Source organism: Papio anubis, chromosome 17 (genome assembly GCF_008728515.1).
Source record: "Papio anubis isolate 15944 chromosome 17, Panubis1.0, whole genome shotgun sequence".
Classification (NCBI taxonomy): Eukaryota; Metazoa; Chordata; class Mammalia; order Primates; family Cercopithecidae; genus Papio; species Papio anubis.
The window spans coordinates 73,981,860-74,001,772 of NC_044992.1; the positions used below are offsets into that span (position 1 = coordinate 73,981,860).

At 51.4% G+C, this 19,913-nt stretch overlaps 1 protein-coding gene across 2 annotated transcripts in view; it reads left to right on the forward strand.

Moving 5' to 3' along the window:
* The window catches only part of NARF (nuclear prelamin A recognition factor), a 31,174-nt gene extending 12,280 nt beyond the window's left edge, over nt 1-18,894 (forward strand). Inside the window, exons 5-11 of one of the 2 annotated variants that reach the window (XM_031657203.1) lie at nt 4,185-4,319; nt 9,245-9,363; nt 11,536-11,665; nt 13,983-14,046; nt 15,394-15,531; nt 16,058-16,215; nt 18,552-18,893. In XM_031657203.1, coding sequence (XP_031513063.1) covers nt 4,185-4,319; nt 9,245-9,363; nt 11,536-11,665; nt 13,983-14,046; nt 15,394-15,531; nt 16,058-16,215; nt 18,552-18,793 — 986 coding nt within the window. In that variant the 3' untranslated portion in view covers nt 18,794-18,893. Of the gene's footprint in view, nt 1-4,184; nt 4,320-9,244; nt 9,364-11,535; nt 11,666-13,982; nt 14,047-15,393; nt 15,532-16,057; nt 16,216-18,551 lie in introns of both variants that reach the window. The other variant, XM_031657202.1, reaches the window with a different exon arrangement.
* The last annotated feature ends 1,019 nt before the right edge of the window (nt 18,895-19,913 follow it).

The window sequence follows — 19,913 nt, forward strand, 5'->3', positions numbered from 1 at the left end:
AAAAAAAAGAATATAATCAAAGAACTCCACATCAGCGCTGGAATAACACTGCCTAAAATGTTGATGGATGATGCTTCTGCGTCTTCTGCTTTGGTCAAACTGGAACTGCCTCCCTCCATTTGCTTATAGAGGGGCTTTTACAGCCTTGAGCATCCTCATAGCGTGATGGTCGATGTGCAGGTTCAGAAAAGGAAGACTGAGCGAGTTCTAAATAAGAGTTTGTTGTTGTTGTTGTTTGTTTGTTTGTTTTTTGAGATGGAGTCTCACTCTTGTGCCCCAGGCTGGAGTGCAATGGTGCAATCTCCGCTCACTGCAACCTCCGCCTCCCGGTTCAAGAGATTCTCCTGCCTCAGCCTCCTGAGTAGCTGGGATTACAGGTGCCTGCCACCACACCCAGCTAATCTTTGTATTTTTAGTAGAGATGATGTTTCACCATGTTGGCCAGGATGGTCTTAATCTCTTGACCTCGTGATCCACCCACCTTGGCTTCCCAAAGTGCTGGGATTATAGGCATGAGCCGCCGTGCCTAGCCAAAAGGTTTATTATTATACAGTGGCTTTTAAAAATTGTAAATATTGGTCAGGTTTGGTGGCTCATGCCTGTAATCCCAGCACTTTGGAAGGCCGAGACCAGAAGATTACTTGAGGCCAGGAGCTCGAGACCAACCTGGACAACATAGCAAGATCCCATCTCTGCTAAATAAGAACATAGATGTAGATATATTGGGAATTACTGGTGAAATAAAATGATACTTGGAATAAGGATCATCAGGACAGGCTTGAAGTCTGAGCAGCAGCCTGGGGGTCCTGATGCTCCCTGTTTCCTAGGTGCTTGGGCTCTAACAGGGCCTGGTCATCTAGCACATAATGTGCTGCCGCCAAAACCCGGCTACAGCAACAGGTGCACACACGTTAGGTTGCTCCTTCATGCTTGTCATCGTAAAGGCTCGGGTTAGGTTAGTTTTACTGAAGATCAAAGTTGCCAAATGCTGTATTTTCTCATGATGAAATATCTTATTTGGGGATAGATTGTTAAAATTATATAATGGAATATTATATATCAATAAAATGTATCCACAGTAAAATTGATTTCTTAATGTAATATTTTAAAATTTATAATATTTCTTTTTTTTTTTTTTTGAGACAGAGTCTCGCTCTGTCGCCCAGGCGGGAGTGCAGTGGTGCCATTTCGGCACACTGCAAGCTCTACCTCCCAGGTTCACGCCATTCTCCTGCCCCACCACCACGCCCGGCTAATTTTTTTTGTTTTTGTTATTGGTAGAGACGGGGTTTCACCATGTTAGCCAGGATGGTCTTGATCTCCTGACCTCGTGATCCACCCATCTCGGCCTCCCAAAGTGCTGGGAATATAGGCATGAGCCAATCACTTCAGCCCAAAGTTTATATTAGTCTTTTTTTTTTTGAGACAGAGTCTCACTCCATCACTCCAGGCTGGAGGCGTGGCGCTGATTCCCAGCTCACTGTGTGCTCCACCTCCAGGTTCACTTCATTTCTTCTGCCTCAGCCTCCTCGAGGCTGGGATTGGCGGTGCCCCCCACCTCCACGCCTGGCTAATTTTTGTATTTTTAGTAGAGATAGGTTTCACCATGCTAGCTAGGATGGTCTCAATCTCAGTGACCTCATGTGATCCATCCACCTTTGGCCTCCCCAAAGTGCTGACATAGCATGAACAACTGCCTGGCCTAATATTTCTTATAACTAGTTGCATTTTCTCTCAGCTTTGTTACCTGGGAAGGGGGGAGAAACAAAAAATTTAAAATTAAAAAAATCAGGCTGGGCACGGTGGCCCACGCCTGTAATCCCAGCACTTTGGGAGGCCAAGGCAGGTGGATCACGAGGTCAGAGATTGAGGTCATCCGTTAACACGGGTGAAACGCTAGTTCTTTTTTGAGACGGAGTTCGCCCTTGTCGCCCAGGCTGAGTGCAGTGGCCGGATTTCAGCCCACTGCAAGCCTCCGGTTTACGCCCCATTCTCCTGCCTCAGCCTCCCAAGGAATGGGGACTACAGGCCTCACACCCTCGGCCTCGGGCTAGTTTTTTGAGACGGAGTCTCACTGTGTCTCCCAGGGCTGGAGTGCAGTGGCGCTGGGAGTCTCGGCTTCACTGCAAGCTCCGGGCCTGGGTTCACTTCTTATTCTCCCGCCAGCCTCCCCAAGTAGCTGGGATTCACAGGCGCCACACCGGCTAGTTTTTATTTTTTAGTAGAGACGGGTTTCACCTGCAGAAAGCATACATAGGATGGTCTCGGACTTCCTGACTCTCAGATCCGCCCGACTCAGCCTCCCAAAGTGCTGGGATTACAGGCTTGAGCCACCACGCCCGGCCGAAACGCCGTCTCTACTAAAAATACAAAAAAATTAGCCGGGCATGGTGGCAGGCGCCTGTAGTCCCAGCTACTCAGGAGGCTGAGGCAGGAGAATGGTGTGAACCTGGGAGGCGGAGCTTGCAGTGAGCCGAGATCACGCCACTGCACTCCAGCCTGGGCAACAGAGTGAGACTGTCTCAAAAAAAAAAAAAAAAAGGAAATCAATATAAAAATTTAAACCATTAGAAAAGTATGCCCAGCCATTCTGTACTTTTACTGTACATTCTACTTTTAAACACACCAAGAACCATCACAGACTGAAATTTAATTTGCCTGTGAATTGGAAGAGAATCCTGTGGGTATGTTTTTTTGTTTTTTGTTTTTTGTTTTTTTTTTGAGATGGAGTCTCGCTGTGCCGCCCAGGCTGGAGTGCAGTGGTGCGATCTCAGCTCACTGCAAGCTCCACCTCCCGGGTACACGCCATTCTCCTGCCTCAGCCTCTGAGTAGCTGGGACTACAGGCGCCCGCCACCTCGCCCGGGTAGTTTTTTGTATTTTTAGTAGAGATGTGGTTTCACCGTGTTAGCCAGGATGGTCTCGATCTCCTGACCTCGTGATCCACCCGCCTCGGCCTCCCAAAGTGCTGGGATTACAGGCTTGAGCCACCGCGCCCGGCCTATATGTATATTTTTTAAGTAAAACATAAAATATCAGTTCTATTTTAATTTTCATTTCACTCATACTGAGTTGAGTCTCTGTATACAAATGTATATATACATTTCTATTTAATTATTCTTTTTCATTTGATTCTAAATTTATAGACAGACTATGCCTCGGTGACAAGTAACATATTTGATGTTGAGTTTTATTATCTAAGTGTGCAATATATTTTTCTATTAATGTATTTTCGTATGTTTTGATAAAACATTTTTATATGTATTTTTTTTTTTTTTTTTTTGAGACGGAGTCTCGATCTGTCACCCGGGCTGGAGTGCAGTGGCCGGATCTCAGCTCACTGCAAGCTCCGCCTCCGGGGTTTACGCCATTCTCCTGCCTCAGCCTCCCGAGTAGCTGGGACTACAGGCGCCCGCCACCTCGCCCGGCTAGTTTTTTGTATTTTAAGAGACGGGGTTTCACTGTGTTCGCCAGGATGGTCTCGATCTCCTGACCTCGTGATCCGCCCGTCTCGGGCTCCCAAAGTGCTGGGATTACAGGCTTGAGCCACTGCGCCCGGCCGGAGTAAGGTGTTTTAAAATGTAGATGTAGAGAGAGAAGAAGCACGAGAGAGAACATACATATTTCATTGTGAAAAATGATACACGCTCATTGTTTACAAAATAAAAGGTAAAGCACATAGTCTTGAACTTACGCCATTAGGAATAGAAAAGAACCAAGGCTGATTTTATTATCATAGGAGAGATGCCTGTAGAATCTATACTTTAAGTTTGTTTCTTAAACGTGAGAAAGCAAAAATGAGTAAGAATGAAGAAGTATTGGCTGGACGCAGCGGCTCATGCCTGTAATTCCAGCACTCTGGGAGGCCAAGGTGGGTAGATCACCTGAGCCCAGGAATTCAAGACCAGCCTGGCCAACATGGTGAAACTTCATCTCTACTAAAAAATACAAAAATTGGCCAGGCATAATGGCGGGTGCCTGTAATCCTGGTTACTGGAGAGACTGAGGTGGGAGGATCACTTGAACCCGGGAGGCGGAGGTTGCCGTGAGCCAAGATTGTGCCACTGCACTGTAGCCTGGGTGACAGAACGAGACTCCGTCTCAAAAAAAAAAAAAAAAAGAGGAAGCCTAAAAGTAGATCTTTTCGTAGGTGCTTTAAGCTGAACATGCTCCTCTCTCCTGCAGGGGTGCACTATGTGTTTGATACGAGGATAGCTGCGGATTTTAGTATCCTGGAGAGCCAAAAAGAATTCGTGCGTCGCTATCGCCAGCACAGTGAGGAGGAACGCACGCTGCCCATGCTGACCTCTGCCTGTCCTGGTGAGCCCCTGGAGGTGCCGACAGAGGTTTCACAAGGCTCTGCAGGCGCTGGATGAGGTTGGAGGCAGACAGACCCATCCCACCCAGCCTTGTAGACCGGAAGGGAAGAGCTTGGCCTGATTCACAGAGAGCGTTTGATGTTTAGGGACAGCCAGTTTAGTTTTTCATCAGAGGTGCCACACTGGAAAGGCCAGTATGTTTAGTTTAGTTTAGTTTAGTTTAGTTTAGTTTAGTTCAGTTTAGTTCAGTTTAGTTCAGTTTAGGGACAGAGTCTCGCTCTGTCGCCCAGGCTGGAGTGCAGTGGCACGATCTCGGCTCACTGCAAGCTCCGCCTTCCAGGTTCAAGCGATTCTCCTGCCTGAGCCTGCCAAGTAGCTGGGACTACAGGTGCACGCCACTGCACCCAGCTAATTTTTGTATTATTAGCGGAGATGGGGTTTTGCCATGTCGGCCAGGCTGGTCTTGAACTTCTGAGCTCAGGTGATCTGCCTGCCTCGGCCTCCCAAAGTGCTGGGATTACAGGCATGAGCCATTGTGCCCAGCCTAGGCAGATCTCTTGAGCCCAGGAGTTTGAGGCCAGCCTGGGCAACTTGTCTCTATTTTTTTTTTTTTTTTTTGGAGACAGAATCTCAGTCTGTTGCCCAGGCTGGAGTGCAGTGGCGTGATCTCTGCTCACTGCAAGCTCCGCCTCCCAGGTTCACACCATCCTCCTGCCTCAGCCTCCCAAGTAGGTGGGACTACAGGCACCTGCCACCACACCTGGCTAATTTCTTTTTGTATTTTTAGTAGAAACGGGGTTTCACCATGTTAGCCAGGATGGTCTTGATCTCCTGACCTCGTGATCCATCCACCTCGGCCTCCCAAAGTGCTGGGATTACAGGCTAGCGCCACCACGCCTGGCTAATTTTTGTATTTTTAGTAGAGATGGGGTTTCGCCATGTTGCCGAAACCTGGTCTTAACAAGTGATCTGCCCGCCTTGGCCTCCCAAAGTGCTGGGATTATAGACATGAGCCACCACACGCATCCTCTAATTTTTTAAATAAATATTTTTTAAAAGGAAAAGAAAAATAGGCCAGGCATTACAGCCATAATCCCAACAATTTAGGAGGCTGATGTGGGAGGATTGCTTGAGCCCAGGAATGTGGAACCAGCCTTGTCAACAGAGTGAGACCTTGTCTGCAAAAAAACAAAAGAAAGCCAAGATGGTGGCACGTACCTGTAATCCTACCTACTACAAATCCTAGCCTGAGGTGAGTAGATTGTTTGAGCCAAGGAGTTAGAGGCTGCAGTGAGCTATGACTCCTCCATTGTACTCCAGCCTGGGCGAAAGACTGAGGTCCTGTCTCTTAAGAAAATCTCTTTTCTCTTGAAAGTACGACATATCTCAGATGTACAAATAATTATGAAATAATACGGCAAACGTGCATCTATCCTTTGCCAGCTTAAAAAAATACAGAATAAGAAAATTTCGACCAGGCGCGCTGGCTCACGCCTGTAATCCCAGCACTTTGGGAGGCCGAGGCGGGCGGATCACGAGGTCAGGAGATGGAGATCATTCTGGCGAACACCGTGAAACCCCGTCTCAACTAAAAATACAAAAAAATTAGCCGGGCGTGGTGGCGGGCGCCTGTAGTCCCAGCTTCTTGGGAGACTGAGGCAGGAGAATGGCGTGAACCCGGGAGACAACAGAGCTTGCAGTGAGCGGAGATCGTGCCACTGCACTCCAGCCTGGGAGACAGAGCGAGACTGCATCTTAAAAAAAAAAATAAGAAAATTTCTTTACAGTGATATTCAGATACTCTCAGAGAGCACTGTTTAAACCGCTGTTTAATTGGTTTTTGGATGCCTGAGTTATAGAAGAGATTTATCACATGCTTTTCAATTCTAGAAAAGTGGAGAGTTTGGGTTAAGAAATTTTTGACGATGCATAAGGGAATAAGGAAAGAATGGTTATCCTGGCAAACATTAGTTAAAAATTATTCTAACTACATGAGACCTGTGGGAGCATAGGAGAGCTCTATCTAAGCTAGTCGTAGGCTGTATAATTTTTAGGGTTTGGTTCATGTTTCAGTTCTCAATTTATGCTACCCCCACAATGGTTTCAAATTTTTCTAGCATTTTACATGTCAACCTTCAGTCATTAGGATTATGAGTTAATAAGATAGAACGTTGACATTGTGGTTGCTTAGAATATGGACTTATTCTCTAGCCATTTATAAAATATAAAGAGGAAATTACTGGCGCTGTGGCTCAAGCCTGTAATCCCAGCACTTTGGGGAGGCTGAGGCGGGTGGATCATCACGCAGGTCAGGAGGATCGAGACCATCCTGGCTAACATGGTGAAACCCCCGCTCTACTAAAAATACAAAACTAGCCGGGCGAAAGGGCGGGCTCGTAGTCCCTGTAGCTACTGAGGCTGAGGCGGTAACGGCGGAACCCGGGAGGCTGGAGCTTGCAGTGAGCTGAGATCCGCCACTGCACTCCAGCCTGGCGCATAGAGCGAGACCTGCCTCAAAAAAAAAAAAAAAAAGAGGGAAATTCTTACCAGCTGTTCTGTGGGCTGCACTGGTTGGCTCGTTATTTGAGCTGTGTCTTTCACCAGCAACCCACGGTCTGCTGTGTTCTCAGCTCCAGATGGGGACGGCGATGTTAGTGACTCCTTTCAGCTGTGTGGTTTGCCTTAGTGTAAGTGATTCACAGATTTTTGTATCAGAGGTCTAAGTATAAACTGTTTGATACCAGATACAGCCTTTTACTAGATTGTGGGTATTACATTCAGCTCTTGTGGCATTTTGGGTGTTTTTCCAGGCGTAAAGGAATAATTTCCACACCTGATGGTTTTGGGAGCTGCCTGGGCTCCAGTGACCTGGGAGTACCTGGTGTTTGTGTGCTGAGCCTGCCTCTGTGGTCCCCTTGCTGGAGTACTTTCCTTTTGGGGCCCATTACATGATGCCACACACAACATGGCTTCACAACACCAGTCACACTTGCTTAGTTCCACCCCCAAGCAAGGAAGAGGCCATGTAAAATGACAAAGAACTAACGCCAATGACCCTGGAGCAGTGGGTTTCTAAATTATAAAAAATTCAGGCCGGGCGCGGTGGCTCATACCTGTGATCCCAGCACTTTGGGAGGCTGAGGTGGGCGGATCACAAGGTCAGGAGATTGAGACCATCCTGGCCAACATGGTGAAACGCCGTCTCTACTAAAAATACAAAAAATTAGCCAGGCGTGGTGGCAGGCACCTGTAGTCCCAGCTACTTGGGAGGATGAGGTGGGAGGATCACTGGAACCTGGGAGGTCAAGGCTGCAGTGAGCCGTGATTGCATCACTGCACTCCAGCCTGGGTAACAGAGCAACCCTGTCAATTATACATTTATGCTACATACATACAGCAAATCTCAAGCTAAAATAGGAAGCAAGGGGCTGGTCTGCAGCTGGTGGCTGGAGAAGAGAAAGGATTTGGGGACACATTTCTCAGAAATGCCGTCACTGAGAAGAGACGTCTCAGGGCCCCTACTCTAGGCACTGCAGGTTCACTGCCAGGAGTGGGATCACCATTCTGTACAACCAGCAAAAAATCCACCTGGTGGATTCACGCCGGCAGAGCCTGCTCCTGCAGGACTTGAGAGGTTCATCCTGCAGGATCTCTAAGGAAACTCAGCAAACATGGTAAGAGACTGTGTGAAAGCTCTGGTGAAAGAAACAGAATTGCGCAAAGACAAAAAGTAGCAAACTCCCATTTCTGGCCAGGGTGCGGTGGAAACACTTTGGGAGGAGGTTGAGGCGAGGATCACGCAGGTCAGGAGATGGAGACTATCCTAGCTTAATACGGGTGAATTCCCTTGTCTCTACTAAAAAATAAGCAAAAATGAGTCATGCAGGGCGGGCGCCTGTGGTCCCAGCTTTCACTCCGGGAGGCTGAGGCGGGGAATGGCGGGAACTCCGGGAGAGGATAGAGTTTGCAGTGAGTGGAGATCGCACTCACTGCACTCCAGCCTGGCTATGAGCGAGACCTGGCCTCCAAAAATAAATAAATGATATATATATATATATATATACATATATACATATAGCATAAACTTTATTTCCCTCAAACATAAGCTCCATCCCAGCCAAATATCTTTTAATTTTTTATTTTTTTTTTTTTTGAGATAGAGTCTTGCTCTGTCGCCCAGGCTGGAGTGCAGTGGCGCGATCTCAGCTCACTTCAACCTCCGCCTCCCAGGTTCACGCCATTCTCCTGCCTCAGCCTACCGAGTGGCTGGGACTACAGGCGCCTGCCACCACTCCCGACTAATTTTTAATTTTTTGTGTTTTTAGTAGCGACGGGGTTTCACCATGTTAGCCAGGCTGGTCTCACTCTGCTGACCTCGTGATCCGCCCGTCTCGGCCTCCCAAAGTTCTGGGATTACAGGCATGAGCCATCATGCCTGGCTAGATTTCTTATATTTTAAAAAGTGTGCAGTTGTTGGGCTGTTAATTTCTAGTCGGCAAGAGAAGTTGGGCAAGCATGTGGCCGCTCTCCTCTGAGCGGTAACTGCGTGTCCTGGCTGCAAAGACTGTGCAGCTGGCCAGGGGATATCACATGGTGCAGCCTGGGCCTCTGCTCCTGCTGCCCTTCAGTGCTTGTTCCCCTTCACCTTTTTGGGGGACCTGTTACCCCGACTCTTACTTGTCTGTCGGCCTTGCAGGGATGCTCCCATTTCCCAGTAGCCTCCAGGCCTGCAGGTTCCCATGACCCACAGCCGGGCCACAGAGGATGGGTTTTGGGTCCAGCACGAGCTCCTGGTGAGGCCTGGGGAAAAGGTGTCCTGGCTTCACCCTGGGGCGGCAGGGACTTGAGCTCAGCATTCCATGGTGCGTGGCAGGAAGGTCCAGAGGAAGCAGTAAGGAGCTGACCTTGGACCGCTTCTCTCCCCAGGCTGGGTCCGATACGCCGAGCGGGTGCTGGGTCGTCCCATCACTGCCCACCTCTGCACCGCCAAGTCCCCCCAGCAGGTGATGGGCTCTTTGGTGAAGGATTATTTCGCCAGACAGCAGGTAAGCTGACCTCTCTCTGGAGGGCAGGGAGGGCAAGTGAGGGAGGACCATGGCACAGGGGCCCAGGAAGGGGAGGTTCCCCATCTGTCCGGTGTGGTCACGGCCCCCCAGGTGAGCAAAAAGGAAGCTGTGGCTTCAGGAAACATTAGCAGTGCTATTTCTCACCAATGCCCATCTCTGTTCCTCCCTTCCTTCCTCTTACAACCTCTTTCTTTCTTCGTGGCATCTGGTCATTCTCATGGGCCCATTCGGGGTAGACATGCTGCCCACCCTGCTGAGAATGAGACCCAAGACCTTGCCCAGAGATGCTGCCTGCCTGCCGTTGGGATGCCTCACCCAAGGAGGCCTAGAATGGCCTGTGCCCAGAGGCCGAGGGCCACTATCGTTTCGGGAGCCAAACCTGGCCTCTGCCCTGGCCTTTTCCCTCAGACCATGGGCATCACATGACTTCCTAAGCCCCTTCTGTGAGATTCTGCAGGCCCATGATGCTGTCTTCCACGTGATGGAGTGAGTCCCGGCCTGAGGCTCCTGCGTGGCCCCTGCCTCAGCCCATCACGTTCTCCCTTCCCACAGCCCTCTGTGCCCCCAGGTCCTCCCAGAACTCTCTGATGTCTCCAAGGCCACCCTCAAAGGGACCCTAATCCCATGGTTTATTCTCCAGCCGCTGGCATGCCCCACACTGCTCTTCTCAATCAGACTTTACATCTCCCTCCAGGGGAGCAGCCATGTCCAGGCACTGTGGTAACCAGAGTAGAGGACAACATCAGGATCTTTCAGACATTTGAAGTCAGCCTACAAAGGCACGCACATTTGGCAGCCTTGTTATTTTAGCAATAGGCAGTGCTTTCTTTCTACCTAGTTTCTTTCTACCCATAAAGTCATAATTTGGCAAATGGTAAACATGATGTCAGAGTGTACGCGTCCAGTTTAGGCAGGACCAAGAAATGAGCTATGGGACTTTATGTCTGTCCTTTGTCCTGCCCCCACCTGAAGAGAGCCATGTGTTTCTAGGTCTTCCACATGCTGCCCTCTCCCCTGGCTGGAGCCCAGAGCTATGTGTCCTCCTATAGGTGCCGTGAGGGGCAGCTGCAGAGACGCGGCCTCCAGCAGCCCCTCACCTGACCGCCTGGCACAGCTGCGGCCGGGGCGGGTTTCCTCTTTTGCTCCACCCCTGCCCTAAATGGGGCCTTTCCACCCAGACCTCACCACAGGATCACTTGGCAACTGCTGGCTCCTGGCTTTGCCATCAGTTCAGGCCCAGCCACAGGCACCTGCTCTGTGTGGCAGGGCCCCAGGAGAGGGGTAGCTTGGGTGGGCATTGCTTGGGAAGATTCAGGAAAGCCTGTGGGTGAAGTAGCCAGCACATACACACACGCGCGCGCGCGCGCACACACACACACACACACTCGGGCCTGCCACAGTGGCTCCATGCCGGACCAGCAACAGCTCCACACCAGCCGGACCTCTTGCCTGTTTTGTCCCATGTGCACAGGTTCGGGAGGAAATGGGCTCAGCCTTCCTGGTTCTTCCAAGAGGCTCCACTGACTGGGGGGCTTTGCAGATGGTTTGGGAGTACCACACTCAGTCCCAAGGGAGGCAGCAGACAGACACAGATGGGGTGCTGGTGCTCAGTAGAGTTGAAGAGGGGATGGGAGCCAGATGTGACTACAGCAGCTTCATCTGTGGGGCCCAGCCTCAGACCCACAACAGTCCCAGCCCCAAGAAAGTGCCGCATGCGGACAGGCTTGATGGCTCACACCTGTAATCCTAGCACTTTGGAGGCCGAGGCGGGCAGATTGCCTGAGATCGGGAGTTTGAGACCAGCCTGGGCAACACAGTGAAGCCCCATCTCTACTAAAGTACAAAAAATTAGCCAGGCATGACGGCATGCGCCTGTAGTCCCAGCTACTCAGGAGGCTGAGGCGGGAGAATCATGTGAACCCAGGAGGCGGAGGTTGCAGTGAGCTGAGATCACGCCACTGCACTCCAGCCTGGGCGACAGAGCGAGACTCCGTCTCAAAAAAAAAAAAAAAGAGAAAGTGCTGCGTGCAGTGTCTGGAGGGCAACAGCAGGGGGCAGTCGGTCTCCCATCCCTCCTGTCCTGGGCACCAAGTGTAAGCTGCCATCGTCACCTCTCCACCAGCCCTAAACATGGGTGTCCCTCTCCCACAGAACCTGTCTCCAGAGAAGATTTTCCACGTCATCGTGGCCCCTTGTTATGACAAGAAGCTAGAGGCTCTTCAGGAAGGCTTTCCCCCCGCTTTGCATGGCTCCCGGGGCGCTGACTGCGTGTTAACATCAGGTGAGAGGTGGGCGGGGGCGCACCTGGGCGCTGGGGGATTCTCCGACTGGCCAGTACACACTGGAGCCAGGCAGATCTGTGTCCCAGAGCCATCTCAGTGCCTGCCACTGTGGTCACTTGTCTGAAATTACTGACAGCTGGGAGGCCAAGACAGGTGGATCACCTGAGGTCGGGAGTTCGAGACCAGCCTGACCAACATGGGGAAACCCTGTCTTTACTAAAAATACAAAAAATTAGCCGGGCATGGTGGCACATGCCTGTTGTAATCCCAGCTCCTCAGGAGGCTGAGGCAGGAGAATTGCTTGAACCCGGGAGGCAGAGGTTGCGGTAAGTTGAGATCACGCCGTTACACTCTAGCCTCGGCAACGAGAGTAAAACTTCATCTTTCAAAAATAAAAGATAAATCAGGTCTCTGGGAGAACCACTCGAGCAATATGGTGGCCCTGACTTTACATTACAGTCCGTGCAGGGTACTTACCTCTTGGTAGGAAAGTTGTCTATAGCCATAGTGGGTCTCCTTCTCACAAACCAAGTCTGCACTTAAAACACAAGTGAAGTTTTTTTCATTCAGAGTAAAATGAAAAAGGCAGGTTTGCTTCAGTGACATTGCCTTTAGCACTGTATTGGCCACTCCTTTCAGATGTTAAGAGCCTACAGTGAGTTCTGTGTGTTGTGGATGGAAGTCATTCCCTGGAATTATGTAGAACCCATTCAGAAGAATGTTGACGTCAGTTGGTGGGGGAAGCTTAAGACTGTTAAAATTCTGGTGGAACTGTTTTAATTGGTCTCGGAAAACAGGTCCCAGCAGGTATTTAGATTAGTGGTACGTGAGGCAGAGAGGTCAGCTCTCAGGAACAGTCTTTAAGGATGCCAGTGTCGCTCACAGTCCCCTGACTTGAAATTCTAGCACGCAGATGCCTCTGGAAAGGTCCCCACCCCACAGGCTCAGGCTCCCTGTGGGGTGACGTGGCAGGGGTGTTGAAGGATGAGGGACAGAAAGGCCCTCAGCACTGCCATCCTTCACTCTCAGAGGAAGGGCCCAGGGGCCATCTGCTTGTGTTGACAAAATAAAAACATGCGCAGCAGGCTATCAGAAGAACCATGTCCAGCCATCTTTTTTCTGAGTGCAGATTTATAGGAAATTATGCTATTTTCTTACCTGTGTTTCCAGCCATCTCACAGCATCTGATGTGATGCCACAGCCAGGTTTTAGAGGCTCAGGTTTTCTATTAAGGGTTTTTTCAGGCATCTTCATGTAAAAGGAAATACAGAAAGAGGTTCTCACTTTCAGTTGATCTCATTGCAGAATAACCATATGTCATGTAAATGTAGCTGGGTGCAGTGGCTCAGGCCTCTAGTTCTAGCCACTCAGGAGGCTATGGCCGGAGGATCACTTGAGCCCAGGAGTTTGAGACCTCGCAGGGCAACACAGTGAGACCTCGTCTCTTTTTTTTTTTTTTTGAGACGGAGTCTCACTCTGTTGCCCAGGCTCTGCAGTGACTCCATCGCAGTTCACTACAACCTCCGCCTCCCAGGATCAAGCGATTCTCCTCCCTCAGTCTCCCAAGTAGCTGGGATTACAGGCGCGCACCACCACACCAGGCTAACTTTTGTATTTTTAGTAGAGAGGCAGTTTTGCCAGACTGGAGACCTTGTTTCTAAAAAAAAAAAAAAAAAATGGGCTAGGCACAGTGGCTCACACGTGTAATCTCAGCACTTCAGGAGGCTGAGGCAGGCTGGTCACCTGAGGTCAGGAGGTCGAGACCTGTCTGGCCAGGTGTGGTGGTGCGCACCTGTAATCCCAGCTACTCGGGAGGCTGAGGCAAGAGAATCACTTGAACCCGGGAGGCAGAGGTTACAGTGAGCCAAGATCGCACCACTGTACTCCAGCCTGGGCGGCGGAGGTGAGACTCCATCTCAAAAAAAAAAAAATGCACCCAGTATATATTTCATCATCCTATTTCTGTGAGCTTGTTGTAACAAAAGTTTTCTGTTTCATGCAAAGTGGACCAAAAAAGTTTACAGATTTTCCGCATGGGAAAATCATGGAGAGATTGTTTACATAAATGCCACAGTTCGAGGGCAGAAAGAGGAATGGAAAGAGGAATTCGAATTGAATTCTGCTTACATTTTATTAGTGTTTGATTTTATTGGCCTCACTTTGCCCTTTAGATGGACTCCGCTCCTGCTGTCTGTGATGGAGATTTCATAGGAGGGAGGTCATCCAGGGTCACTAATGTCAAATTTCCTGCAGGGGAAGAAAAGTTCCTGTGGCCACCTGTGTCTTTTCAGTGTCTCTTACTTCATTTGTCTGTAGGTGAAATTGCTCAAATAATGGAGCAAGGTGACCTCTCAGTGAAGGATGCTGCTGTCGACACTCTGTAAGTGGCTTATATGGGAAGAGTCCTCTGGGGGGCAGGACCTCCCGTCAGCCCTGCCAGCCGCCTGACAGGCCCAGGGCTGCCCTGCTTTATGACGAGGCCATGTGAAGCATTGAGATGCAGTCCCCCGGGCCCCCGCCACAACCCTCAGCCACCCTTCTAGCTGTTGAGTGGGATACCATTCACCAGGGCTGCCAGGGAGTCAGGAGGCTTGGCGGGCTTCCATGGTGCGATTGCCACCCCAAACCCTCGAGGAAGGACGGGAAGCACAAACAGCTTTGTGCTCGCTGGGGCAGGGCCGTTCATGTGTGCGCCAGCCCCCTTCTTCCTGAGTGCCGTCTGTGCCTCACGTTCCACGGTGGGGCAGTGGGGCAGCTCCCTCAGGCCCCTTTGCACCAAGAGTGGCAGGCTGGGTTCTGCTGGGGGCGGTGACCTTGATACCCAGCAAGGCCTAGGGCTCCTGCTGCACCCCAGGCACTGAGCAGAGCGCACCACAAAGGCAGCGGCGTGTGTCCTCGCCAACACTCCGCATCCCAGGTGCTGCCTTCATGCCCTTTTGGGGGAAGGTGAGATAGAAGTTAAGCATTTGTGGGGCCATGCGTGGTGGCTCACACCTATAATCCCAGTACTTTGGGAGACTGAGGTAGGAGGATGGCTTGAGTCCAAGAGGCTGGGGTTGTAGTGAGCTATGATTGTGCCACTGCACTCCAGCCTGGGAGACAGAAAAAGACCCTGTCTCAAAGAAAAGAAAAAGACCATAAGCATCTGGAGCACCTGCAAGAGCCTGTGCATGGGCTCGGCGTGACTGAGAGTCCTCCGCCTGGCCCGAGCATCAGGCACGCCCTCCCGAGACCCCTTAAGATGCTAGAAATGGGGACCCTCGGGTCGGCTGGTGAAGTTCTGCTTCGTAATCCCAGCACTTTGGGAGGCTGAGACGGGATGGATCACAAGGTCAGGAGATCGAGACCAGCCTGGCTAATACGGTGAAAACCCCGCCTCTACTAAAAATACCAAAAACTAGCCGGGTGAGGTGGCGGGCGCTTCGTAGTCCCAGCTACCGAGGCTGAGGTGGCAGGAGAATGGCGTGAGACCTCGGGAGGCGGAGCTTGCAGTGAGCCGGGAGATGCCGCCACTGCACCCAGCCTGGGCGACAGAGTGAGACTCCGCCTCAAAAAAAAAAAAAAAAAAAAAGAAATGGGACTTTCTCCAAAGTTTAAACATTTGTAGAGGATTTAGCTTCTTTGGTGGTGACCTTGGATTGTGATGCCCTCTGGAAGTCTGGTTTCACGCTTGCTGTCACTGTACATCGGCATTCATGATGGACTTGTTTCTTCTCTGCCTGGTGAGGTTTGGAGACTTGAAGGAGGACAAGGTGACGCGCCATGATGGAGCCAGCTCGGACGGGCACCTGGCACACATCTTCAGACATGCGGCCAAGGAGCTGTTCAACGAGGATGTAGAGGAGGTCACTTACCGAGCCCTGAGGTGTGGGGCAGCGTCCACAGCCTGTCTGTGCCTGTGGTCAGCACGTGTGCACGTGTGGATCTGTGCATGTGGCAGTTCTGTGTATAGAGTTTACACCAGTCACAATCGAAAGGGCTTTTTTGTGTTTATTTAGAACTTTTATTTTGCTGACATTCCAAACTCACATTAGAAAGTGTTCTTGGGTGGCTCACGCCTGTAATCCCAGCACTTTGGGAGGCCGAGGCGGGTGGATCACGAGGTCAGGAGATTGAGACCATCCTGGCTAACACAGTGAAACCCCGTCTCTACTAAAAATCCAAAAAATTAGCCGGGTGTGGTGGCAGGTGCCTGTAGTCTCAGGTACTCGGGAGGCTGAGGCAGGAGAATGGTGTGAACCCGGGAGGTGGAGGTTGCAGTGAGCCGAGATCGTGCCACTGTACTTCAGCACGGGCGACAGAGCAAGACTCCTGTCTCAAGAAAAAACAAGTGTTCTTAAGTCACAGATAAAGGACTTGATGGATCAAAATTCTCTGTGTTCATTTTGTAGAAACAAAGACTTCCAAGAGGTCACCCTTGAGAAGAACGGGGAGGTGGTGTTACGCTTTGCTGCGGCCTATGGCTTTCGAAACATCCAGAACATGATCCTGAAGCTTAAGAAAGGAAAGTTCCCGTACCACTTTGTGGAGGTCCTCGCCTGTGCTGGAGGTGAGGCGCCAAGAGCAGCACCTGGCTCTGTCCCCTATGAGTGCTCGGGCCACACTGGTCCTGCAGCCGCCAGAGAGACGGTGTTCTTGGCCACCCAGAGCCTCTCTCAGCCCCGAGAGCTTTGTAGGGTGTGGATGTTCCCATGGGGCTTGTGCTGGGACATTCTAGGTTCCATTGGTTTTGCTCTTTCCCTCACCCCACATAGCGTGTGGGCATTCTCTTGGGGACGTGCCCTCAGGAGGCCCCACATGGCACCAGGTGAGAGTCAGCCCGTGGCAGCTGGTTTAGAGAACAAATCACAAGAGTCGAGGCCACTCTGCCTGGGAGAAACACCCCTGCCTCCTGCCAGGCGCCAAGGATGAGCCAGCTCTGTCCCGAGTGGTGGGAGAGAGCAGTGAGAGGTGGAAGCGGGAAGGGGTGTGACCCAGCCTGGGCCTGAGGGGCTCCCTTGCTGCTTGGAGGGAGGGTGGGCCACTGTGGGCTGCGATCATCCAGGCACGTGAGGAAGGGTCCCCACCTGGGGCAGGAGGAGTGAGAGGACAAGAGGAGGCCAGGACAGGGTGGGGGTCTCCGGGAAGGATGTGCTGAGGGTGAGTGTCAGAGACGAAGGGGACCCCCTGCCCCTGACCCCTGGTGGTCCATCTGCGCCCCTGGTGGGGAAATGAGGACCTTTGTGCCATTGTGAGTGGGGGGGGGGGGGGGCGGCACCACGAGGGACTTGAGTGGAAATGCTGGGTGCAGGTCAGTGGGAGGAGTAGCTCCACTGATGTTAGATGAATGGGACAAGGTGTGAAGCCACAGGACGGGAGGGGCCCCTGGGCAGGGCACAGACAAGGGTGCAGTTGGAGGCCCTGCCGTAGTGTCCTTCAACACAGAGGAGGGGAGGTCCCAGCCAGCACTGACAGGAGGGTGAGGGCAGAGAGGCGAGCATGTGGCCTTGGAGGCCTCACTGAGCATTCCCGAGGCATGGAAGGGTCAGTCCCACAGCTGGGCTGAGGAGCAGCCAGGAGGTGGGCCATGAAGCAGGGCCTCTGGGAGGGCCTCTGCATGCAGGCGGGTGGAGCTGGGGCCTGAGGAAGGAGAAGGTGCAAGCCAGCCCCCTGGGAAAGTGGAGGTTGGAGACCAACTGGGGTGCCACCTCGCAACCCATGGGGAGTGAAGTTTAACCGGGGAAATTTGCTCCAGATTGTTTTAAATGAATACACTACTAAGAGTGACATCATCTAACATGCTGGAGAGTAAGTAGCATCAATAAATAGGAGACACATTTTTACTCAGGCCAGTGTTGGGTGTGTGGGCTCATGGCTGGGCTCACAGCTCAGCTGCCTCCAGTGCAGCCTCCAGGCAGGGCCCAGCACACTTAACACGTGTGGTGCAGGCAGGAGTGGTTTTACTGCTTGTTCACAATCCCTGTGCTATCTTGGTTTTGCCAAATTCCAAGAGAAGTTGGAAATCGGGATTTGCATACAAAGCCAGTCAGTTCTAAAAGGCAACTTAGGTTTTAGGTAAAACCATTTTATGGGTGATATAAATGGGTAAGAATGAGAGGTACATGGGTCCGGGTGCAGTGGCTCACGCCTGTAATTCCAGCACTTTGGGAGGCCAAGGCAGGCAGATTACCTGAAGTCAGGAGTTCGAGACCAGCCTGGCCAACATGGTGAAACCCTGCCTCTACTAAAAATTACAAAATTAGCCGGGCGTGGTGGCACACACCCGTAATCCCAGGTACTTGGGAGGCTGAGGCGGGAGAATTGCTTGAGCCCGGGAGATGGAGGTTGCAGTGAGCCAAGATTAAGCCACTGCACTCCAGCCTGGCCGACGGAGAGAGACTCTGTCTCAAAAAAAAAAAAAAAATGAGAGGCACACAGGGCTATGAGTCTGGGATTAGCGTCCCTGAGGGCCTTGGGGAAGACCCTGGCCTGTGCAGCCAGCCCTAGCCTTACACCACTCAACGTTCCACGTCCCCTTCATTCCTCTCCTGCTTGCAAACTGTCTTCCCTATGAGGCAAAAGCTTCCTTAAGACTATCCCGGCTGGGTGCGGTGGCTCATGCCAGTAGTCCCAGCTTGAAGCAGAAGGATTGCCACTTGACTCCAGAAGTTCAAGATCAGCCTGGGCAACATAGTGAGACCCACCCCGCATCCCCCAGTCTCTACAAAAAATTTAAAAATTAGCCAGGCGAGGTGGTGTGTGTCTGTAGTCCTAGCTGCTCAGGAAACTAACGCGGAAAGATCGCCTGAGCCCAGGATAAACTCACCTGTGTTCATCTTTCAGGATGTTTAAACGGCGGAAAGATCGCCTGAGCCCAGGATAAACTCACCTGTGTTCATCTTTCAGGATGTTTAAATGGCAGAGGCCAAGCCCAGACTCCAGATGGACATGCGGATAAGGCCCTGCTGCGGCAGATGGAAGGCATTTACGCTGACATCCCTGTGCGGCGTCCGGAGTCCAGTGCACACATGCAGGAGCTGTACCAGGAGTGGCTGGAGGGGATCAACTCCCCCAAAGCCCGAGAGGTGCTGCACACCACATACCAGAGCCAGGAGCGCGGCGCACACAGCCTGGACATCAAGTGGTGAAGTCAGGCCAGGGCCGTCCAGCTGCTCTTGGGGCGAGAGCCACTCTCAGTAGAGGGAGGGGCTGCCTTGAGTGGAGTATTAAAGACACTTAAGAAAACTGCTCAATGGGTTACTTTGGTTTCTCAGAGTTCCCTGCTACCCCATTTATTGGAGGCCCCTCAGGCAGTTTCATGTGGTGCTATCTTCATAATAGGTGTGGGATTGGAACTTTTTTTTTTTTTTTTTTTTGAAGCGGAGTCTGTCGCCCAGGCTGGAATGCAATGGCGCGATCTCAGCTCACTGCAATCTCTGCTTCCCGGGTTCAAGCGATTTCTCCTGCCCCAGCCTTCCGAGTAGCTGGGACTACAGTCGCACACCGCCGTGCCCAGCTAGTTTTTGTATTTTTAGTAGAGATGGGGTTTCACTATGTTGGCCAGGCTGGTCTTGAACTCCTGACCTCCTGATCCACCCGCCTTGGCCTCCCAAAGTGCCAGGATTGCAGGCGTGAGCCACCGTGCCGGGCAGATTGGAACGTTTTAACATGAAAGGAGCACTTCCCCGATTTATCCCTTTATCCTAAGATTGTGAAAAAATCCCAAAGAGTGAGAATGGAGACAGACTACTGTATTTTAGGTGTTAAAAAAAATTCCAGAAAGTGTCCTGTGACGAGCTAAGACCCCCAGAGGTTGTAACACACATGCCTCGGAGGTGATTTGATGTGGGAATGAGGGCAGAGGCGGGGCAGCTGTGCCTGTGGACTCCTGTGGCCCTGGGGTTGTTAGGGCAGGCAGTCCACAGTCCCAGATTCCTGCCCATTTTGGCTCTTTTACCCACTCATATTTTCCTTGAAAGTGTTTTTGACAGAACATTAATTGTCAGCCTTTTAGACTCAGGAGACTCATACACAAATCTGGATTTCCAGCTTTTCTTAGAAAAACTGTAGTTTCTGACAACACTAGGCCCCATTCCTCACAGCCAGTCACCACCCTCCTGGACCACACTCAGGGCCCTGGAGGCCCTGAGCTTAAACTTGTACATTCAGTCTTTGAGTTAGACTTGCATTGCGGCAAGGGAAGGGCCTGACAAGGGTGGCAGACACGAGAGTGGAAAATTGAGAAGGCTGCCCGCACAAGCTGGGTGG